Raw genomic sequence first — 22,082 nt, forward strand, 5'->3', positions numbered from 1 at the left:
GTTTTGTACAGAAATATCGAACATACAGGAGTTTATTGTTAGACATGGTTACCTGAGGCATTAATGCAAATCAATCCAGAGTTGTTGTATAAATACCAGCATGCAGTATCGTCACCTTTTGTTTTTATGATACACTGATACCCCTACGACAAACCAAGAGGTGATTCCCAAAACACTCTCTAATAAATCTAATAATAGGGTGTATCCTATGCACATACTGTGTTTTTATTTCTCCACATAGGTTTATCAGTACAGAGACGTTCATAAGTTACTGGGAAAGGTACTGAAAATATTTCATCATACTAATCTGGAAAACTATATTTTACAATAGTAAAACAGTCGTATCTCTCTCACACATACACAACTGTCTTACTGATCAGACTATTGTGTAATTAAAAAAACAAAACAAAAACAACTATCTGCTCTTCGTTAGCCAAGCAGTCCATTAAAAGTCCACTTTCAAAGCTTTTTTTTTTCTATTTTCCTACCGGGAGACTTCGGTTTCCTGTGTCCCTGCTGAGTCAAACTCTTTTAGGTTCATCTGCCCAGATAATTTGTTATCTGTTCTTCTTCTTGTCTTTTTTGCTCTTGTTCATGGAGCTGTTGGGAGCGTTTGAAGAGAGAGGGCTGGCGTGACCGCTGGTCTTTAGATGGTCAAACAACTTGTTTCTTGTGGAGAACTCATTGTCGCAGGTCACACAGCGGAGGTTTATTTCCTTCTGAAGGTGGAAATAAGAATGTGACTGAATGAGGATGGATCGTTTCTTCACAGTAAATTATGTAATAAGGTTATTTTTGATAACTCAAACTAAGTTACATGTTATACGAGTGTGGATGCAGGAGATTTGTAATAATGAAATGATTAAATGGAAAATACAAATCACTCCCATGGAATCCTTAAACTCTGGGTTTAACTGTACAAACCTCAGGAAGCTGTTCTCCTTCTGTGTTTGACTTGATATTCTTCGTTTTTTCTTTTCCTCCTCCCTTCTTTCCTTTCGGCTTCCCAGAGCTGCTGAGGCAACATTCAGATGACAGATAAGTAATAATCACATCACACAAGCTGTGCTTTTCCTACTATGACAAGTCAAAATGTCTGCTGTGAAAAAGGTCCATATCTAGGTACATTAAAACCCACAATCGAAAAGCGAGGCTTCCAGCACGCAGCAACAATTTTTTTTCCGCTGCAGTAAGCCCGGCTAGTAGTGTTCGCTTTTTAACCAGTGTCAGGCCCAGCTTGGACACATCATTTAGTGTTAGTTTAATGGGCGAATGGGGCACGCTGATCTCAAACATGTCGGAGAGGTTGGAGGCAACCATTACCCACAATCTGGCCGCTGGGGAACATTCCCAAAACATATGAAAATAAGTGCCTGTGACCTTTATAGAACACAGAGTTGGTCAAATGGATTTTATAAAATTGGTATCTGAAAAAGGTATCAAAGTCACGGTAACGATACCCAGCCCTAAAGATAACTGTTATCCTGCCTAATTTATTTTAGGAATTAACTTTGTTGCATCCCCTATTTCTCCAGTGTTGATTTCAGTAGAGTCAGGTCCCGCTAGTCCTTCACAAGTGTAACTGAAACATAGGCAATGCGACCTGACTCTCTCAGCATCGTTCAACTCATTATTTTGGTCTCACAACCCATTAACTCTACTCTCATCAAGCTCATTTCCAACAGGCAGCTGTTTCCAGGGAAACGGCTTTAATAAACCACCTGTTCACTACCTACCCAGCACCAAGCAATGAACACACACAGTTAGACTGGCGAACTGGACTGACCTCTTGACTTCTGTTGGAGGGGGATCGTACTGCTTCTCCGGCTCTGTAGTGTTCTCTGACTTCTCGGGGGCATCTTCCTCGCACGTGGTCAGCGTTGGTTTCTCTTCTTCCTTCTCCTTCTCCTTCTCCTCCTCCTCCTCCTCTGGAGCACTCTGCTATGGAGGAAGAGAGCATAAAATGAGAATGTTCACATCACACTAAACCAGGCAGAGCTTCTGAAAGAAAGAAGAATATAGAACTTGCCTGTACTACTTTCTTCTGTTTCTTTTTCCTCTTTTGCTTTTTGGACAGCCTGTGTAGGTAAAAGAAAAATGCCAGAAATTGTATAAAATTCAACAAGTTCTAACCACACTGACAACCAGGTGAAAAGGTACTAAAATAAGCTACGCACTTTTGCCTTGGCTTGTCTTCCTCCTCATCTTCCTCCTCCTCCTCCTCCTCCTCATTTTGCTCCTCTCTTCCCTCCTTTCCGTTCAGGTTCAAACCAAGTAAATCATCTTCCTCCTCCAGCTGTTGCCGTAGAAACACCACCATCTCCCTGTGCTTTTTCGATTTTTCATGGTTTTTCATACTGTAGAGAAAAAAGGAAAGAAACAACGAAAAGTAACATTAAGGCATTGCTAACACAGATTTAACAGTGTGTGAAGTGTATAAACGCCTGTTACAGAAAGTATTAACAATCACTCAAAATAATTATTGACATCGATTCCTCCATGGAAAAGGTACATTTGCTAAATTAAGGAATTAAACACACAGAAGTGAATCATTTCAAACTGTACTACTGTATTTGTCTGTGCAGTATCACTGAGTAAGGAGTAAGAAAACAAAAAATGCACAAACAACAACAGCTCTTTAGCCAGCCCCAAAGGAAAATCACCGGTGCCAAAATAATAAGAATTTAGATCAGACAAATCCTTTTCGACTGTGTTTAATAGCCATTTACCAAACGACCGTTGTAAAGCAGGGCATAAACTTGAATATTAGAGCTAATCTCAGTTTTACCCTGCCGGTGATTTTAACGGTGGTATTTAAATAATAATATTCTTTTTTTAAGCAGTTTTGTTAATTGGAGTTTTAATTACTCAAGCGTAATCAACATTTTTGCTTATCAAATTTTCTGAAATAACTGGCAAACTCATAGATTTCTGTCGAATAAGGAAACACAGACTCATTGCCTATACTGTACGCAAACCGACCATGCTTCCTGTGAATGAATGAATGTGCATAAAACCCTGCCCTCCTCACAGAAAGCAACAAAAAGTAAATGAAGTCCACACACCTTCAATCAGTTGGTGCCGAAGATAAAATTACAATTACATAATTCCTGTCATTTACATCAGGATATTGATTCAGTCATGTCAAACCTACTGTTTTATTAACACTTTGGATAAATATAAGCTTTGTGCAACTTTCTAATGCAACGCTGACATCAATATAACAGTTAAGTGAATGCATTAGAGGTTGTCACCCCTGTGGACCCTGTGGGTACCTGTAGGTAGGTGGAGTGAGAGAGGGGTTACTCACGCTTTATCTGATTTGAAGGATTTGTCACAGGCTGGGCAGTACAGACCATCATAATAATCATCAATTGTCAGTTCGTGTCCATTGGGCTGCTCTGCATCTGTGAATGAATATTGATGCATTGAAGAAGGGGGAAAAAGGCACGATCCACACACACAAACAAAAACAAAAAGAACTTTATACTTCACTGACAAATCAACTTCAATTCAAACATCAACCATGCTGTATGCCCAGTATTACTAGCTGCCTTTGAGATTAATTCTAAATTAAAATGTAACCTTAAATATAAACCACAGTTTACTATGTATAAATACAGCCTAATGGGATATTGTTACAATGTCTTATACTCCTTTTTTAAACAGGTGGCTCGAATAGTTTACAAAAGTGTTGGTTTAACGCTGGATTTATACTTAATGCAAGAGGTTAACGGTAGTCCTGCCGAACGTTTTGATTTATAGTTCAGGCTTTGATTTCTCCTGCTGATGACGTGGATTAATGTATCATACAAGATCAATTTCTCCACCCTTTAATGCCGCATCTCATGTCTCTTATCTGATAGCTCCTCGGTTGAACCAGAAGTTGTTCTGTCCCTACTCCGGAACCACGAGAGCAGCCTTCGCGGAAGCTGTGCAACTGAAATGGTTGCTAACCCGCCCAAACAGCTGACAAATTCATGTGGCGCATCAGTGGAAACGGATGTCTTAACCCTCTTAAACACATTTGCTTTTTTCCTCTCTCCTCCCATGATTTCCTCGCGTCTCCCCCATGCGGTGGGACGGACGCGAGGAAGGGAGGCAAGTGGAGGAGTCTGGGATGCAATTTAAGCGAAGTGAGAAGGACACGCAGTCTCACTGACCTCCTCCCTCGTCGCTGTTCTTCTCCCGTGTGTCCATATCCGGCTCTTCTTCCTCACTCTCGGATGCATCTCCAAACTCCTTTCCATACTGAGCCTCTATCTGCTGCAGCTCCTTCTCAAGTTCAGACATGGCCGCCCAGCTTTGCTCCTTGTACTCCTCTGCCAGTCTTGGGTGGACATACAGTAGAGTATTATGAGTATGAGAAGGGAAAAAGAGACAGATAAATGTCACATTTACCCAACCATCCATCCACTACTTACTTGGCCTGTCTGAGCCTCTGCTCCCGCCTCAGCTCCTCCACCTTCTTGATCTTCTCAGCGTTCTGCTCCTCCACCAGCTTCCTGTGGGCCTGCACACGCCGGTCACGCTTGCGAACAAAAGCAACGAGTTGACGCACAAGCTCGTTGCGCTCCTTTCGAGCCTTTTCTCTGGTCTTCTTGTTCTCCTTCTCCATGGCCCTTTTCTCCCAGCGGTTGGAGGCCTGCCTCGAATCATACTCCTCCTTCCAGGCAAAGTTTTTACGAGTGCAGAAGCTCTGCCAGTAGCCGTAAAACACGTGCACTACCTGTAATAATATGGAAATAGAGACTGAATAAGGACAGAAGCCAACTACAAATCTTTCTGGTTCACTATTAATATTTTAGTGTTGTTGCTCTTTAGTTTAGTTTTTACTCAGAAAAATGTACTATTTTATTCATGTAACTGAATTGTATAAAGAACTCTTACATCATCCAACAGAGGAACAACCTCGAGACAAGTTGTTTTAAGTGTGGTGCTGGCTTACGGTGTCATAGTCACTCTGTGAGTCTCCAAAGGGAGGAAACTCCTCCTCTTCCTCATCTTCCACCTTGCTGTGCTCCATCTCCTCCTTCACAATGGACTCAAAAAGATTCCTGTAGACTGTGTAAAAGCCCTAAGGGAGAGTGGATAAAAACAAGAGGGAATAATACATGAGAAAATAAATGTTCTGAGATGCACAAAGAATTTCTGTACCCACAATCCCAAAGGACGAAGCTGCTGCCACCACCAATTTGAACAACAAGTGCAAGTGACTCGTAGTTTTTGGAATTTAAACCAAAACAATTCTACCCGGGTTTCATCAAATCTTGGGTCTATTGTGCTGTTTTGGTAGACTGGATGCCAGCCGAACTTAGCCCCGCCCACAACATTCGAGGTCAGGAAGTTCGTCATACTCACATTCTGACTAGAATCTGAGTATGACGATGTCAGGCTACTGTTTTGGTAGACTGGATGCATGTTCTTACATACTGAAAAAGGAGATCGGATCTTTTTTCTTTTTTTTTTTAAGTGGGGCATTATTTTCAGCTTGCCTACATTCCTGCAGCTGGCATAAATGCTGTCAATTCCTTTTGATAATCTCAACACTCCTTCCTCTTACTTAATAAGAGAATAATCCAACAAGTACAGATAGTCTGACCTGTTACTTAATTGTATGGTGCCACAAATACTGGGTTGCATTGACTTTTTAAAATCAATAGACATCCATTCAAATTGTGTGGTATGTGTTTTGTAGGGCTGCTCCCTCTTAGTCGATTAGTCGACTAATCGGTCGTTTTGGTCTCAGTCAACTAAGATTTCTTTAGTCGATTAGTCATGTTTTATGCTTTTTCATGCTGAATGACTTATTTCCAAGAAACGTACGAGCACATCTCTGGTAAACACAAGAATTAAAGTGGTGCTTTTGCATGACTCTTTGCGGAGAAACTCAGATTTACAGATCTGTCGATTAAATCAACTAATCGATTAGTCGATACAATTGAATGAGTGTTAGTCAACTAAGAATTTCTTCAATCGAGCACAGCCCTAGTGTTTTGAGTTTAAGATTCCATTTCTAGGTCAGTCACACATATCTCTGTGCTTATTGTGGATAAACCTGCACAGTTTAACACTTAACAGTAACAGTTTTTGGTTTTGTCCCCTCTTCAGGACATAATAAAGACATGTTGACAACATACCATATGGTGAGTAGAAAGCAACACACAGCCCACTTGCTTTGTCGCCTTTGTGATGCAGGGAATTAATTCACTCGAAGATCCATTTCAAATGAAAAAATACTTCCGCACCAAAAAACCCCATGCAGAGATGACAAGTGGGTGCGGGAATTTTCTTTTTTCTTTGGAAACAAATATCATATGGGGACATCATTGATTTATCACCCACAAAATGAGACTGCATGGGATGTTTGAAAGACGTTTCTTCGGCAGATTGAGATCCTGCTTCTATTGGCATTTTTTCTTGACGAAGAAGAGGACTGAAGAGACATGGTTGACCACAAACACTAACCTTCTCGTCATCTCCATAGCCAGAGTAGCAGGTGACCGTGAAGTACTGCAGCAGGTCAATGCTGTCATCTTCATAATCTCCACTGATTCCTCCTTTCAGAAGAGCCTCCCTATGATTGTCATACCTGCCACACAGAAGGAGACAAGAGGCATCAATCTAAGACATACTTCACCCACACGGTTTGTGCTTAAAATAATTAAGATATTGTTACTCTTAACATCAGAGCCCTGCTGCACATTTTGAAATAAATTCATCCGCACCAAGCTCTCTCCTGCGGATCACTCAGGACCTCATAAGCTGCCTGAATAAGCTTGAACTGCTCCGCCGCATCTTCAGCATTGTCCAAGTTTTTATCTAGAAATTTCAGAGGGAAACCACAGCTATTGTTAGAGTGAAAAACTTCACTGAAAGCTTTACTGATATAAGATTATTGTTGATAGCATTGCATGTTGCAAGAATGAAAAACTGACAGTAGAAGGAATATACCAGCACAAAGCAGTTTCAAACATAGCATCTCAATGTTCTCAGAGTAAGAAATACATAAGACAAGTTTCAAAGGCACATTAATAAATTAACACTATGTAATCAATATGTAAGAAGTGTTGCTGACCACTACAATATTACACGTGGGTGTTTTCTTTTAGTTAGTGTCACTTGAAAAGCATAATGTCAGTGTTTTTAATAACTCTTGTATAAACATTCTAGACTCTGTAGCTCCAGTCAAATATAGAAAGCTGAAACCTTCTTCTCTGCCATGGTTCAATGAAGAATTAAGGAGCTTAAAGAGACGTTAATAAATAAATATATATATATATATATATATATATATATATATATATATATATATATATATATATATATATACTTTCAAAATCATAATGTAGTATTACATGTCACACTGAGATGGCACATAAGACTACTCTTCACTTTTGATACTTTACCAATACTAACAATACTTATAATTGCAAATATCGAGTGACTTCAGAAAATGTACTTTAAATTAAGTATTATTCCAAAGCGGTATAGATACTTTTACATCAGAGATACTGTGATCCTACTTTGTGCCTATAAAATGCTTCTACCACAACTTACCCGGATGCCACTTCAATGCTAATTTACGATACGTTTTCTTCAACTCATCGTCTCCTGCGTCTCGTTTCACACCCAAGATTTCATAGTGACACTTCATTGTTAGCTAACTACAAAGACAGAGTTGACTCTAGGATAAATATTCTGTAAAGATGTTCTTCACGTTGTCCCAGACAAAGCTAACTGCAGCATGTAGCTAGCTATGCTAACTGCAGCATTTCTATTCTATCTCTTAAATGATCCAGACTTCTCACAGTATATTAGAGAAGACGATATTATAATGTTTTGGCCTTACATATTCAAATACACACAATGTCCTTTACCACTGTCAAACAGCTTCTATACGATAAGTTACTTTACGACCGGTTGCTAGGACCATAAGCATCATAAACCCTATCTACTGTATGGTGCCGCTAAATCTCGCGAGAATTGGTCTTCTTTACTTTTGTAATTTCGGCAGACATGAAGCTCTAACCCCCTATTGCTGCCCTCTACAAAATCAAAATCGTGTATAATAGATTTTTTTTTATTATGCTCTAATATTATATTAGATTGTTACTATAGAATATTATACCATTACTCTCCTTGAGACCAATGTGGTGATAAAAAAATGACCTACTAAAGCATGAACTATTTACAATGCACGCTGACCCCCACAAGAAATAAAATAAATTAAAGAATTTAGAGATCTTAAATGTTCTGATCAAATTCTTCATAGGGCTGTGGGGAGTACAATTATGGGTGTATTAGTGTACAATATGCAGACTGCCTTGCACTGTATTTATATTCAAATCTTAAATCTCAGATTATACTGATATTGCACTATTCCTTCCCTCTCTTCAACTGTTATTGTAATTTTTTGGTAAATTTCTAAATTGTATTGTATTGTTATACTGTTTATACTTAACAGTATTTTTTATATTCCTCACTTTCCTTTCTGTTTTTTTATTCTTATATGTTAAGTGAGTGTTGTACTTTGAGAGCAAAGATTAACCGGAGTCAAATTCCTTGTTTGTTTGCGCCATTAAAGCTGATTCTGACTGATGAGCTCAGTCTCAGTGTTTCCAAATTCCTGGCAATGGCACTGTTGACATTATATCACATTTAGTCTCGCTTTGCCAGACCATCCTCTAGATGCATGTAACATTATATATAATTAGAAAAATATAATAACATTAATTATTAATGAATTAATAATTGCTTTGAAGTCCTCGTTTAAGTTTCAGTTGTTGTTTTTTCGGATGTGACGCCATGTTTAGTACCTGCACTACCACCTCCGCGCCACTAGGGGTCTCCTCCTCTGCTCTATCCGCACGTGTGTTTGAGTTGGATGGATTCTGCGCGAGATTTTGTATCGGCGTACAAACATGTCGGCGTTCAAGAGAAAACGTGGAGGACAGGCTCCTGTTAATAAAAAGGCAAAGAAAGGGAAATTTGTAGTAGATAAAGCTGAAGCACCGTTAGAAGCCGAACAGGAGAAGAAAAATGAAGTCACGATTCCACCACCGGTTTCGTTGGTAAGTGTTTGTGCTTATTAGCCACAGAAGTTGATAGCGAGTTAACATTAGCTAGCGTAATACACGGTTGTATGTTTTCTTTAAGTTATTTAATGCCATTGTTATACTAAAACAGCAAACACCCCGTAACTTAGCTATGACATACGCATTGCATTGTGTATTTTAATGTGTAACGTTAGCACGACAAAGAAAGTCTTTAAATCACAACGTGTCCAATCTGAGATCAACGCTCGCATAACCGGGGCATGCAAACATTTGATTTGCTCAATGTTTCCTGGCTATTATTAAACTATAAGGAGGATGTTTTAAATGATATAATTGTAAGCGTGTTTTTGTTTGTTTTGATATAATGAAATAAATGATCTTGAACAGGGTAAATGGACCAACAAGGAAAGGGTTCTCATTTTCTCCTCAAGAGGCATTAACTTCAGAACAAGACATTTGATGCAAGACCTGAGAACCCTGATGCCTCATTCAAAAGCAGGTTAGTGCCCTGTGTCAATTATACAGTATTATTTCACACACCCCACATGAGCAGACTACACATTGTTACTTATGTTGAGCAGAGATATAAGTTTGGTCAAGCATACTGCCACAATAACAAGGTATTTCTTTTCTTTTAGATACAAAAATGGACAGAAAGGACAAGTTGTTCATTGTTAATGAGGTGAGTTTATTTAAGATTTGAACACGTATGTATATTCAGATACATTACAGATTAATTAAAGATCTGCATTGTTTGCAGGTGTGTGAGATCAAAAACTGCAACAAATGCCTCTTTTTTGAGGCCAAGAAGAAGCAGGACCTCTATATGTGGTGTGTATTTGTTACATTCTCTAAACAGCATGATGCCTGTTTGTAATTGGTGTTATAGAACAGCGGTCCCAAAGTTTTTCACATCAAGGACCCCTAAACTGACACTAATTTATCCACGGACCCCGGTTTTATAACAAAGTGTATAAAGCCCATGACCAAATGAGTCATACGTTGTTATTGTTTTACTTATGGATGGAAATATAGTAAAAATAAATTACTTTTTGCTGTGGAACACCTGGGACCACCTCAAGTATCCCTGGGGGTCCCCAGCCCCCACTTTGGGAACCGCTGTTATAGAACACATTCAAAGTAAATTCAATAATGTTCTTTTCTTATAGGATTTCAAACAGTCCTCATGGACCTTCTGCAAAGTTTCTGGTTCAAAACAGTGAGTTACATCTGTCCTACAATACCTGAAGTCCAACATCTGTCATGTGAAAAAAACAACTGATTTATATGATTGTCTCCTTCACAGTTCACACACTGGCTGAACTCAAGATGACAGGAAACTGCCTCAAAGGATCCAGGCCGCTGCTTTCGTTTGATCCCGTGAGTATTTCAGTGATGGGCATCTGTGTGCCACAAAGACCTGTAATTCCATCCAAACATGACATCAGACAATTCCAGTAATTATCAGTGTAATTATTGTTTTTGATTAATTGAACTATAAAATGTTCACCTGCACACACTCTCCACTTTTGGTATATGATTTCCCATCGTTGGTCTGAGTACTAAGCGGTTCTATATTTCCCAGCTGCAAAAAAAAAAAATGCATTTATGCACGTTGACAGCTGGTAGTTCAGTGAAAAGGTAAGAACTTTTCAGAACCAGAACTAAACTTTTTTTTTTTTGTCTCCTACAGAAATTTGACAAGGAGCCCCACTTTTCTTTACTGAAGGAGCTCTTCATCCAGGTGTGTATACAAGATGCATATATTAATCCTGACAACCCTTTTGGTAATAACCTAGCAAAGTACTTTCTGTTCAACTGCAGCCAGAAGATGACATTGTGGAATTCTGAGATCTGAGATGTTATTTAACTGGAACGTTCAACAATTTTACATTTACATTGTGTAATTTAAATTTAGACAGTGTCAGATTAAAGTTAACATGATGTAATATGACTTGGACTGTGTCAGTGGTCATTGTTAAAATGCAGCAGTGAATGTAACCATATGCAAGCTTTACTTTGTTTGAAAGCAGAGTAGGTTGTGTATCTACATTTCTAAATTTAAAGTACTTATTACGTTTTACGGTTTCAGACTTTTTCCACACCACGGTACCACCCTAAAAGTCAGCCTTTTGTGGACCACGTCTTCACGTTCACCATTGCAGACAACCGGATATGGTTCAGAAACTACCAGGTAACGTTTTACTATTCTTCGCAAAGTCTACAAGGCTAACTTCAGCATTTTTGAGTAAATATTTCATTGTTCTTCTGTTGTGGGTTCAGTGTTCAAATATTTATTTTCTTTACATTTGCAATATTTTCTGTTTCCCCCGTACAGATCATCGAGGAGGATGCCTCTCTAGTGGAGATCGGACCTCGCTTGGTTCTCAACCTCATCAAGATCTTTCAGGGGAGCTTTGGTGGGCCTACGCTCTTTGAAAACTCAGACTTCAAGTCTCCCAACATGGTAAAAATCCAGTGCCTGCTAGTTTAGATTGTAAGCATGTGGTGTGCTTGATGCATTACCCTGCTACAGCCTATTCAGGGTTTTGTGGGGTCTTAAAGTCTAAAATTTCAAAATCAATATTTTAGGCCTTAAAGTCCTAAATTCGCTGAAGTATTGCGTTCTAGGTCTTAAATTATTTTAAACACGTCTTAATTTTCCTACGTCCATGCAACGCTACCTCTAATGCTCATTGAAATGTTTTTTTTTTTTTAATTCTGTGGTGTTGTAGTTCGTTCTTTTGCTAGTCCAAATATATAATTCGCTGTATGTGTACAGATTATTACTGTCGCTTTTATTCAATTTTAATACATTTATGTACTTTGCAAGTACTTAGGTGACTCTTCATTTCGTTGTACTTTTATGTCGTGATAAAGGTCTTACATTTGACTTGGTAAAACCTGCAGAAACCCTGCTATTAGTTTCTGACTGTCAGTTACATTTCTCTTCACACACCCACAGCACCGGCGAGAGATCCGACTGGCAGCTGCCGCCAGAGTGCGTGAAAAGCAAATGGTGAAGGAGATGCAGAAAACGAAGAGGACTGAAGCGAAGCAGGAAGTGGCCAAAGACGTTACAGCCGACGTCTTCCTAACGCCAGCTGAGGAGAAGGCTGTTCACATCCAAACAGAAGCACCTGCGCCTAAAGTGATGAAGAAGAACAAACACAAAGCTTTCAAAAGACAAAGGATGGCACGCAGGTAACTGGAGGGACGCGTGGCTTACTGCTGCCATGATTCACTATTGTCTCAAGGAAATGTGGTAATGCAACAGTGCAGCAAGAGAAGACTTAATGTGCAAAATGTCATTTAATTATCAGTTTTGACAGTATGAAATCTTAAATATTTACATTGTGTATAACATTGGTTGCCGTAGTTGTGGATTCACCCAATGTAAATTTGCTCCCTTGTTTAGGAGGATTGTGCCTGTAGCTGGCCATAAAAGTCTCAGCTTTAACAATACAGCAAACAATATTTGCCCATTTGATAAAAGTAAATATTCCATCAGTGTAAAAAAAAAAAAACCTTGTTTATTGATTTTGAGTGACTGCAGTTTTCTACGTCATGGAAATAAAACAATTTAAACTTACTGTCTGTCGTCCGATATACTCCAAACAAGTGGTTGTTAAAGGTGTCAGCATACACATTCAACATGGACAATTATGGCATGTGTGTGGAGAGCTGCAGGGAAATCAAAGGCCTGTGGAGAGCAGACCTACTGTACACTTGCAACATTAGACCCCTTGAGGAAACTGTATCACGTGACATGTCTTAAATCTCTTCCTTTTCTGGGCCATCAACCAGCTCACTCCATGTGTCAAAGAACAAAGGCAGAAGCTCCAGAAAGATAACGTACTGTACACAGACCATGACCAGATCACAATTGGTCTACAAACTGCATGCTCATGAAGTTACAGGCAATGTTTATATGTCGAGGGAGACAAGTACCTCAGTCTCCATGGTAACAAACAGTAGTACATATCTGTATGGAATTATGTACTCGTTATAATAGTGGTCTAACTACACACGGGGATAAGACCAGGTAGGTGGCATTATCTTTCCACAAATCCAGTGGAAATGCTCCACTCAAATTACTTGGCAAATAGTGAACCAGGTAATTTTGTAAAAACAATGCAGCCTTTGCCACTGTGTCCATTAAGTCCAGCATTTATTTCTGGTGTGCACCCCACTGGCTAGACTGCCTACAAATTCAAAGCGACTGGCCACCACCGAAGTTACGGTGCTTGTTTAAAGGGGAATTCCACAGACTAATTACTGCTCCTCCACCTCCTCGTCAGGACAACAAAAATATTCTACAAAGCAGATCTGTCCATCGTCGTTCCTGACCAGGTACTGCAGAGAGAGGAAGCCCCTGCTGTCTGTCCTCACGGAGACTTTACAGGACAAAGCCAGGGCTTTGGTGGATGGCTTCAGCAGGGACATCTTGTACCTATCGCCAATTAACAGAGGACAGGACAGAAGATGGCGCTTTAATAAAACTCATCACAGGCAGAAATAGAAGAGAATTCCTCAGTGTGTGAACAAGAGGTGGACAAACTAAAGCTGAGGCAGCAGAATTGGTTCTTTTCATAGCAGATATTTTGACTCACTGGTGTGGCTCTGTGATACAATTAAATGGAACAAAGCAATCAATGTTATTAATTATATCTATACTTTTCCTGCTCTGACAATTTAAACGTCTTCAGTCAGAAAGGTTATTACAAAAGTAGTTCGATTATAGAGGTATATGAATCGTAATCAGCTTTTAAAGAGACGAGTCCATCACCTCTTCACATCACGGAGCAACATAAGGCAACTAAATGAAACTCAAAAAGAACTTATGTGAAATAAATAACCACACGTTATGTCCATTCATCCACTACTTTGTCAATGCCATTCTTTTCATATGTTTACTATCTCCAGTTGCCCTGGTCCACCCCAGGGTTAGTAGACTATTTCTTGGTGCATACCTGTTGGTTTGTGTTTTGGTGCATCGGAAAAGCTCCATCATGTCAGAGTCTTTGGGATAATCATAATGGGCATTTCCAGAGTTCCCAAACGTAGACAACCTGAAGAGCAGAAAAAGTGAAGAGCACTTTAGCTGAAAGGTAGTAAGAAGCATCTGTCAGCACTATTTGTAAAACTCTAAAATTGATTCTGTGAACACTAAATGGTAAATTTATTGGAAAACCACATTTTGTTAAAACAGAATCCCTGATGAAGGTCGCAACTAAAACTTTGCTATTCAATCCATTTAACATATAAGCACTGACAGTGTGCAGGAGGTGATTTTTGTTTGGTGTAATCAAACAAAAAAGGTTGCAGAGTTTAGTGTACTTCCTTAACCTTGAAATATGTTTTTGGGGGGCTTTTCCCTTTATTTGATAGTGACAGTGGAAAGGCGGGAGAGAGAGATGGGGGATGACACGCAGCAAAGGGCCGCAGGTTGGACTCAAACCCGGGCCGCTGCAAAGGACTCAGCCTACATGGGCTGTTACTGGGTGAGCTAGAGGTCGCCCCCAACCTTGAAAGATTTAACCGTTTCATTATTGAAAGGAGATTAATGTATTCTAAACATGGTTCTTTGCAGTTTTAGCAATTTAACCATTAGCCAAATGTCCTGTAAACATGAACAAGTAGCAATGCTGTTTTAGTTTTGATAACACACCTAAAGTATGGCTGGCTGGGGGACATAGTGATCTGAAGCACCTCACTGGTCATGTCCAGCTCAGAAAAGGCTTCCTTCAGACTTTCTGACAGCAGGATCACCTTTGAAAAGAGACAGAGGTACATGAGTAGTAATCAGTCATGTATTGTTTTTTTTTTTATAAAACTTGCAGATACTGTCACAAATATTCCTAATGTGCTTGTAAAGTAAGTGACATTGTAAGGAAACTGAAAAGTAGTTTATCCCTATCATTACATGAAATAGTGAATGTTTACCTTATTTGTGACGTTGGTACTGCAGAACTCAAAGTCCACTGGCTCTTCTGGTTCTTGGGTGTTGATCTTGCACACAGTGACGACTCCACCCTCCTCTAGGAACAGGGTCAGGGGGTAACCGTACCCCTTGTAGCACATCCGCAAGGCTGTTGATACTCCTGCATCGTCGCACCAGGGAGTTAATGAAAATGTTAAATTATAGCTGAGATGGATAATAATCTAACTATAGCTAAAATATGAACAAAGTTAGTAAACTTTGTTTAAATAAATGTATATTTGGATTATTTATTTATTGATTCCTTCATCTTTACCTGGTACTGTGCTTCCTCCAAATATATTGAGGCAGTCCAGCAGAACTGTGAGGTTGACCTGAAAACCCACGGAATCGTCCTTTATGGTGAACTCTTGGAAGATCTCAGCCTGGAACAAAAAGAAGACATGTCTGTTATTCCAAGTATCGCCATTAAAGGGGATACATTTAACAGAAACACAAGACTCTCCTGCATTCAGCTGGATCAATTCCTGTGTTTGCTCAATGAAAAAGTACTACTAAAGTTAGTATTATTATGTAAAGCAAGCACACCTGGATGAAGGCATTGGCTTGCAGACATTTGGAGTCCTCCACAGTAACCTTCAGGCCGTTGGGTGTGGCGCTGAAGATGGCATGGTCTTTAAATGTGATTGCTTTCAGTATGTTGGACAGATTGCGAGCGTTATCCAAACTGGCCACTAAAACGTATTGTTCAGCATCGCCTTGCGACTGGGTTGACAGAGGCATTGTGGGACTGAAATGAAGGCACACAGAACTTTACAAGGAACGTCTGAACAGCAAATGTTCAGGAGGGTAAAATCTGCACAAAACTATAAAATAGCTAAGTTAAATGTCGAAAATGTTGTTATAGATAGGACTCTTTTATTGCAACTTGAATACCGTTTTCATTTTCAAATCAAGAGGGAACGCTTGACTTAAAAGCTTCATGTAAACTACAGCATACACGCACTAAGCTGTCATTTAGCTGTCTAATATTTACCTAGCTATTTTAAGCTAGACATCACATGTAGCAGTTAAAAACACCGTAAATAGCGAGATGCTGCTAATTTCAGTGCCATGTATTGCACTATCTAGCGTCCCCAGTAAATAAACGTGTACATCTTTTTACTGTTAACTCTGATAATGTGTCGGTCACTTACACAGTTGTTATTCAGAAACTCATTTGGTTGATTGTGTTTTGAAGAAAGGTTCGCGCCCCGGACAACTTCCGCTTCTAGTAGCTTCTTCTACGGAAGTACGTATTGCGCATGTGTAATCGCATTCCGGAGACTTCACAGCAGAGACCAAAACACATGAGAATAATATATCCCGTCTACAGCGGCCGTACGTGACAACAGTGGTGTTTTGTCATCAACAGAGGTGAGAATTATTACTCAGTTAATGTATGGCTAGAAAAATGCTGTTTAGTCTGCAGGTTCATTATAATTCCTCATACCTGTAACGTTACCGAGCGATGGTAGGAAGCTAGCATTAACGTTAGCTGTGTCAGTCACTCTGATGACGCTGATCAGTAACAAGACAAGTTAATAACACACACAATTGTCTCAAAAAGGGCCACGACAGGTCGACGATTAATGTTGCAAAGGAGAGCAGAGAACACTGCCTCTTTTCTGCTATTTTTAACTTAACATTTGCTTTTTAAACACCAGTTTTACTAACAGGTCGCTGGTGACAAACCTCACTGCTTTAAGAACTGGTAGAGGGAGGCATAATACATGTGCTTACTAAAGTGATATGGAGAATAAACTTGATCAGATACAGTTCGCATCTTGACACTTAAAACCTGCTTGTTATACTCCCCCTTGTGAAGCTCTGTCGACACTACAGTCTGGTTGGCTGCTGTTCATCTTTGTACTACAACTCTAACAGGCATTGCTATGATCGACCAGTGAAGGTTTTCATTGCAGTTGGGCACTACCCAAATCATCCTAAGGATTTATCATCTTGTAGATGGCTAATTGGAAAACGTTGTTTTGGCTCTCAATCATCCTGGGCACTGTGAGCAGACATCACAACAATAGTTGCATCAGTTCTATTTATATAGCCCAATATCACACATTTGCTTTACAATCTGTACAATATATGACACCCTCTGTCCTTAGAACTTTGATTTGGATGAGAAACCAAGTTTTGTAGTTTTTATATATTTTTGACAATTTTCACTTCTATTCTTCAAAGTCCAACTAAGTTTTATCTAATGCACACCTGATCAACAGATGCATAGGAAAACGGAAGTCCCGCACACTGTCAGCATTAAGTTTATGAGACATACAGTGTTTTGGTCAGGCATCAAAATCCTGGTTTTGATCCTGTTTCTCTGTGCTCTGTGCACGATTAATGGACCTCATTCCTAAATCATATGCACAGATCTTAGCAGCCACCTAGCATCAACCTCCAAGCATACAAGAAAATGTGTCTGTTTGTTTCATAAGGGCATTGTTTATGCTTTTGTGTAATAACTGCTCAGCATTTATATATAAGTTTAATTTCACTATTCAGTCAACTAATTTGTATTTTCAGGTGGCCTCATGGACAGACATGCAGGGTTTTAACCAAACATTTCAAAAAAAATTAAATGGCCACCCTATAGCCCACAAGTATATATATATTGACAGTTCAGTCATATGTCTTGTCTAATGAAATCAATATATACAATTATCTTCCTTCATATATTTGCATAAAATGTTTAACCCCCTGTGGTGACTGAGATAAAGGCCCGTTACTATTATTATTATTTTGAAAGCTTGTGAATCTCTGTCTGTTCTTTCTCTGCTTCAGATTCTTCATTTTGGGCAGCCTGTTTCAGCCACAGCCATGGTGTGCATTCCCTGTATTGTGATTCCTGTCCTGTTGTGGGTCTACAAGAGGTTCCTGGAGCCTTTCCTCTATCCTTTCATTTCACCGATTATTAATATATTCTGGACCAAAAAAGCGGTTCAGGAGACTGGCGCTACTGACCAAAAAGTTAGCGAAAAGAGTAATGGGACTTCCATGGTAAGTTAATTGAAAAGTAATGATTTTGTTATTAGGGGTGCACCAATACCGATGCCAGTATCGGGTATCAGCCCGACGCCGTGCGCATGTACATGTACTTGTATTTATAAAATGACTCCGATACCACCTCATAGCAACGTGACAATCTTAGTCGAGCAGGTAGGCGGCGTAAAAGGAGCACATCCAGATGCCATAAATGATGACAGCTCTTACGGAGGCTTAACTTTCTATACAGCCTGCAAAGCTTATTGGGATTACGGTGAAATCTATCCGGAGGGGGTCATACTGGCCAAAGTAGCCTGCGTAATTCCCGTCTCTAGTGTGCCAGCAGAGAGAGGCTTCTCCCTGATGAACCGCATCAAAACAGCGCAGCGACGTCGCCTTGGGGGAAGGCAAAGGCTTATGCGCATCGCGAGTTGCAGAAAGACACTTTTATTAATTATTTTGATTCAACTCAGCACTTTATAATTTTATGAGCCAGTTTGTTTGCACTGTAGTTTAATTTTAATCAGCACAATGTTATGTGCATTGATTTCATTCTTTTAACCTCTCTGCCTGTAGCAAGTAACCTATATTTCAATATAAATAGTATAAATCTACACCCCTTGATGATATTATTCTTTATATAGCCTGCCTATCAATTGTTTTTTTAGCGCAATAAACACGAAGGAAAATATTTCTTTTAGAACTTTTCCCATTTGATCGGTAAAATTAAACCTTACCGGTCCCATGACCGGCGGAAACACTGGTAACTGCTGGCGTAAACAAACCATTCTCTCTAACAGCAGTACATCCACATGGCTAATTAATATGCATGTGAATGGCGTCATTGGACTTTGCGTTCTTCATTCTTGCTAAACTTCACTCAGTATTTTGATATCAGGAATATGATTTATTTTATTGACAATAGCGCAGGGAAATGTCCAGCCCACGGGCACTGAGCTTTGAATAGCAAAAAGGCATGGTACTTTGAAAATATGGTTTACATTTGTTGACAACAATATCAGAGCAGGCCAAAATCATCTGTGTGTCTGAAAACACCCTCGGACCCCAGAGGGATTATTAAGTTCTTATATCGGTACTCGTAATTGGCGAGTACCCAAATGTAAGTACTTGTGCTTAGTCTAAGAAAAATGTGGTATCGGTGCATCGTTATGAGATTTTAATAATTAAACCCATTTTCTTTTATTTATTTATTTTTGTAGAGCTGTAGGGCTCAATATTGTATTGTACATGGAATATCAGTAGAATATAGTAGAAGGATTCTTTCTAACATGATATCAATTTCAGCCATATTGACCTGCTCTAGTGCAGGAATATCAGATAATTGCTTCAAAATAAGTATTTCCAATAGAAAAATGTGTTTCAACAACTCACCTAACAGGAACAATGTAACCACTCATCCAGACAAATGTAAATGTATTTTCTCATAGTTAACATAATTTAGGGTGATTGGCTTTTGCAGGTTAAGTTGGGTTTCACTTGGCCTAATCATGACTGATACTAGTGTTAGTTTTAGAACATCTTCATGATTGTATTTTGTCGATAATTTGCATTTTTAAAGTTTCTTTCTCATGTGTTTCAGCCTGAAAGCAACGGTGAGGCCACTGCCAATGGATCCCTTATAGCAGCAGATAAGAAGACAGATTGACGGCTATACATGTTCATAAAGCATCTAAAACAGTGTAAATATTACAGTACGTTAATATAAAATAGAGAAACTATTAATTAACTTATCATTTCTTCTTTGAATGGAGTGGTTTTTGATTACCTTCCATAATGTGCGTACCTTGCTTTTACTTTTTTTTTCTTTTGTTTTACAATAACTTTAAGAAATTGGTAATTGTTGATATATTCCTTGTTAATCATGAATTGATATATGCATTTACTGTGTCGAATATTCACTCTCAATGGAATAGTTTTTCTAAAACAAACTTGCAGTTTAATGAATGAATAAAAGAAACCCTTCAAATCTAAAAAGAGGCTGCTTTATTGCTCCCATACTAAGATTGGCTTCCACTTCAACTAGCTTGCTCACTTTAGGGCTGTCCTCGACTAAAGAAATTCTTAGTTGACTAACACTTATATGATTTTGTCGATTAATCGATTAGTTGATGTAATCGACAGAGCTGTGCTCTTTGAGAGGTGGTTAAGACTAGAAAAGCACAATATAAATGTAGTTAATGAACCATCTGTAAAACTGAGTTTCTCCACAATTAATCATGCAAAAGTACCACTTTAAATCTTGTGCTTACCAGAAATGTGCTCATAAGTTTCTTGGAAATGAGTAATTAAGCATGAATAACCATAAAAAAATGACTCATCAACTAAAGAAATCTTAGTCGACTAAGACCAAAACGACCGATTAGTCGACTAATCGACTAAGAGGTGGCAGCCCTAGCTCACTTCATATTGTAAAGTCATTAAGGGTTCAATTTTCTTTGTATTTTTGAGATATTTTAAATGCAACTAACAGCAATATCATACCTGTGGAAAAATGGTTTGAGATTTGTAATGACAAATAGTGAAAAAACAAGATTTAGCAGTTTCATGACAATTTTAAAATGAGTAAAAGGATTTTTTAGATAAAACTTGAAGTAGATACAAATGAATAGTTCAGCCCAGGCATGCACACATACATACATACCTGTATACATGCCAATTCTGTACATAATATATGCTTCTTTCCTTGGTTATCATGAATGTATACATACAACATGTACTTGTATACCTGTTTGTATTCACTCTTAGTGGAATAGTTTTCCTCAGTCAAATTTAATCAATAAATAAAATACAATCTTGTATATATACAAAAGATGCTTATTCATTGATCCCATACTGACAACAAGTGCATCCATCTCAACTAGCTTGCTGACTTATCATTTCAAAAGTGCATTATGTTCACATTGATTATATTCAGACAATATAAGTGCGATAGCCATTGATGTGGCTATCCTGTGTAAAATGTTCTAAGATAGAACCTGTAAGTAGATAGAAAATCAAAGTTGTTATGGTTTTTATGTACAGTCTGGTTTAGATCGTGGTTTAGATGTTTAGACCAGGCACTTGGGATCTATTGGCCCTATTTCTATCTGGAACGTCACAGACGTAATTAACGCCCACATGTCGTCATTACGCAAAGGGTGGCGACGTGGAAAACATGGAGGAGAGAGGTATGTAGAGTAAACTTAATTCTCTCAGATGACCTGCAGTTTCAAGTATTTGCCTTTGGAAATTACACTTGATAAAACAAATTGGACACAGCTGTCCATTAGTGTATAAAACAGTCGCCTTTTAACGGTCCTGGGAGTCAAGAGAGCCGTGGAAACTGCGAGAAGCATTTATGACAGGTAAGCGGTCAGCTGATGGCGAACAAGCCGCGAACGTTAACGTTAGCTGTTTACTGGACAGTGAGTTATTAACTGCCCGGTTAACCATACACGGCTCATGAATCAGTACCGTAAATGTACCTAGCTATGATTTAATGCTAACGTGTGACTGTCAGTAAGCCGTGTTGAAAGTCAAAATTGCCGAGACTATTTCTTGCACTTGAAACAGGATGAGCTAGCTAACTTGGAAGTTGGTTAACTCAAGCAGATGCAAGTGCACTTACATTATAAGCAGATACAGCTAAAGACGCATGAGATAGCACACTGAATCTGGAAACTACACACTGAATCTGGAAACTAATTTTTGAACTGACAATTGTCTGTTAGCCAATAACAACAAGAAGCAAATAGCATGTTTTGGTGGCATGTGTATCTCCTCTTAGCTCAGATTTGTGCCTTTCATGTATTTCCATTAATACTGATAGAGGTATACACGTAGATTACATTATTAGTAACATTTTATATATGGGTATAAACTATCATTCTCTGTGGTTGACCACTACTCTGTACTTCTAGTGTGCTCCAGTTTACTTGGGCAAATGTTGGCTCGCAGGTTACACCTGTGTGCTGAAGGTGTGTCATTTTAAGACAACGAAACACACGTCCTGGTTCCTAATGTGTCATCCTGTTGTGAACTTGGCC

At 39.0% G+C, this 22,082-nt stretch overlaps 5 protein-coding genes across 10 annotated transcripts in view; 3 read left to right on the forward strand and 2 right to left on the reverse strand.

Annotated features, from left to right (window-relative positions):
* Position 1: 1 nt before the first annotated feature.
* dnajc21 (DnaJ heat shock protein family (Hsp40) member C21) lies at positions 2-7,994 on the reverse strand. 4 transcript variants are annotated; one of them, XM_035991293.1, is made up of 12 exons: positions 7,561-7,994; positions 6,729-6,822; positions 6,469-6,592; positions 4,949-5,077; positions 4,425-4,729; positions 4,164-4,330; positions 3,311-3,407; positions 2,178-2,357; positions 2,030-2,078; positions 1,787-1,938; positions 925-1,012; positions 2-719 (listed from the first exon to the last, which is right to left on the reverse strand). In XM_035991293.1, the coding sequence occupies exons 1-12, from the start codon at positions 7,655-7,657 to the stop codon at positions 558-560; spliced, it is 1,644 nt and encodes a 547-aa protein (XP_035847186.1). In that variant the 5' UTR covers positions 7,658-7,994; the 3' UTR covers positions 2-557. The 4 variants fall into 4 exon arrangements, with proteins under 4 accessions (XP_035847186.1, XP_031173348.1, XP_031173349.1 ...); XM_031317488.2 differs by having other exon boundaries at positions 925-1,015; XM_031317489.2 differs by having other exon boundaries at positions 1,787-1,941.
* An 835-nt stretch (positions 7,995-8,829) lies between these two features.
* Positions 8,830-12,574, forward strand: bxdc2 (brix domain containing 2). The gene is made up of 10 exons (XM_031317671.2): positions 8,830-9,074; positions 9,447-9,558; positions 9,698-9,741; positions 9,820-9,890; positions 10,229-10,278; positions 10,366-10,439; positions 10,753-10,803; positions 11,152-11,253; positions 11,398-11,526; positions 12,025-12,574. The coding sequence occupies exons 1-10, from the start codon at positions 8,925-8,927 to the stop codon at positions 12,265-12,267; spliced, it is 1,026 nt and encodes a 341-aa protein (XP_031173531.1). The 5' UTR covers positions 8,830-8,924; the 3' UTR covers positions 12,268-12,574.
* Positions 12,575-12,579: 5 nt separating this feature from the next.
* On the reverse strand, positions 12,580-16,306 carry rad1 (RAD1 homolog (S. pombe)). Its single transcript, XM_031317672.2, has 7 exons — positions 16,197-16,306; positions 15,589-15,790; positions 15,317-15,425; positions 15,006-15,163; positions 14,731-14,831; positions 14,033-14,131; positions 12,580-13,512 (listed from the first exon to the last, which is right to left on the reverse strand). The coding sequence occupies exons 2-7, from the start codon at positions 15,781-15,783 to the stop codon at positions 13,335-13,337; spliced, it is 840 nt and encodes a 279-aa protein (XP_031173532.1). The 5' UTR covers positions 15,784-15,790; positions 16,197-16,306; the 3' UTR covers positions 12,580-13,334.
* On the forward strand, positions 16,183-20,025 carry LOC116062896 (UPF0729 protein C18orf32 homolog). Its single transcript, XM_031317673.2, has 3 exons — positions 16,183-16,416; positions 17,836-18,051; positions 19,637-20,025. Exons 2-3 carry the CDS (start codon positions 17,872-17,874, stop codon positions 19,700-19,702), a joined length of 246 nt encoding a protein of 81 aa, XP_031173533.1. The 5' UTR covers positions 16,183-16,416; positions 17,836-17,871; the 3' UTR covers positions 19,703-20,025.
* A 1,127-nt stretch (positions 20,026-21,152) lies between these two features.
* The window catches only part of dym (dymeclin), a 61,186-nt gene continuing 60,256 nt past the window's right edge, over positions 21,153-22,082 (forward strand). For 2 of the 3 annotated variants that reach the window (XM_031317642.2, XM_035991480.1), the window contains exon 1: positions 21,157-21,401. The gene's annotated coding sequence lies outside the window, so the exon portion shown is untranslated. Of the gene's footprint in view, positions 21,402-22,082 lie in introns of all 3 variants that reach the window. The other variant, XM_031317643.2, reaches the window with a different exon arrangement.

The sequence above is a fragment of the Sander lucioperca genome, chromosome 14, assembly GCF_008315115.2.
Source record: "Sander lucioperca isolate FBNREF2018 chromosome 14, SLUC_FBN_1.2, whole genome shotgun sequence".
In the NCBI taxonomy this organism is placed as follows: Eukaryota; Metazoa; Chordata; class Actinopteri; order Perciformes; family Percidae; genus Sander; species Sander lucioperca.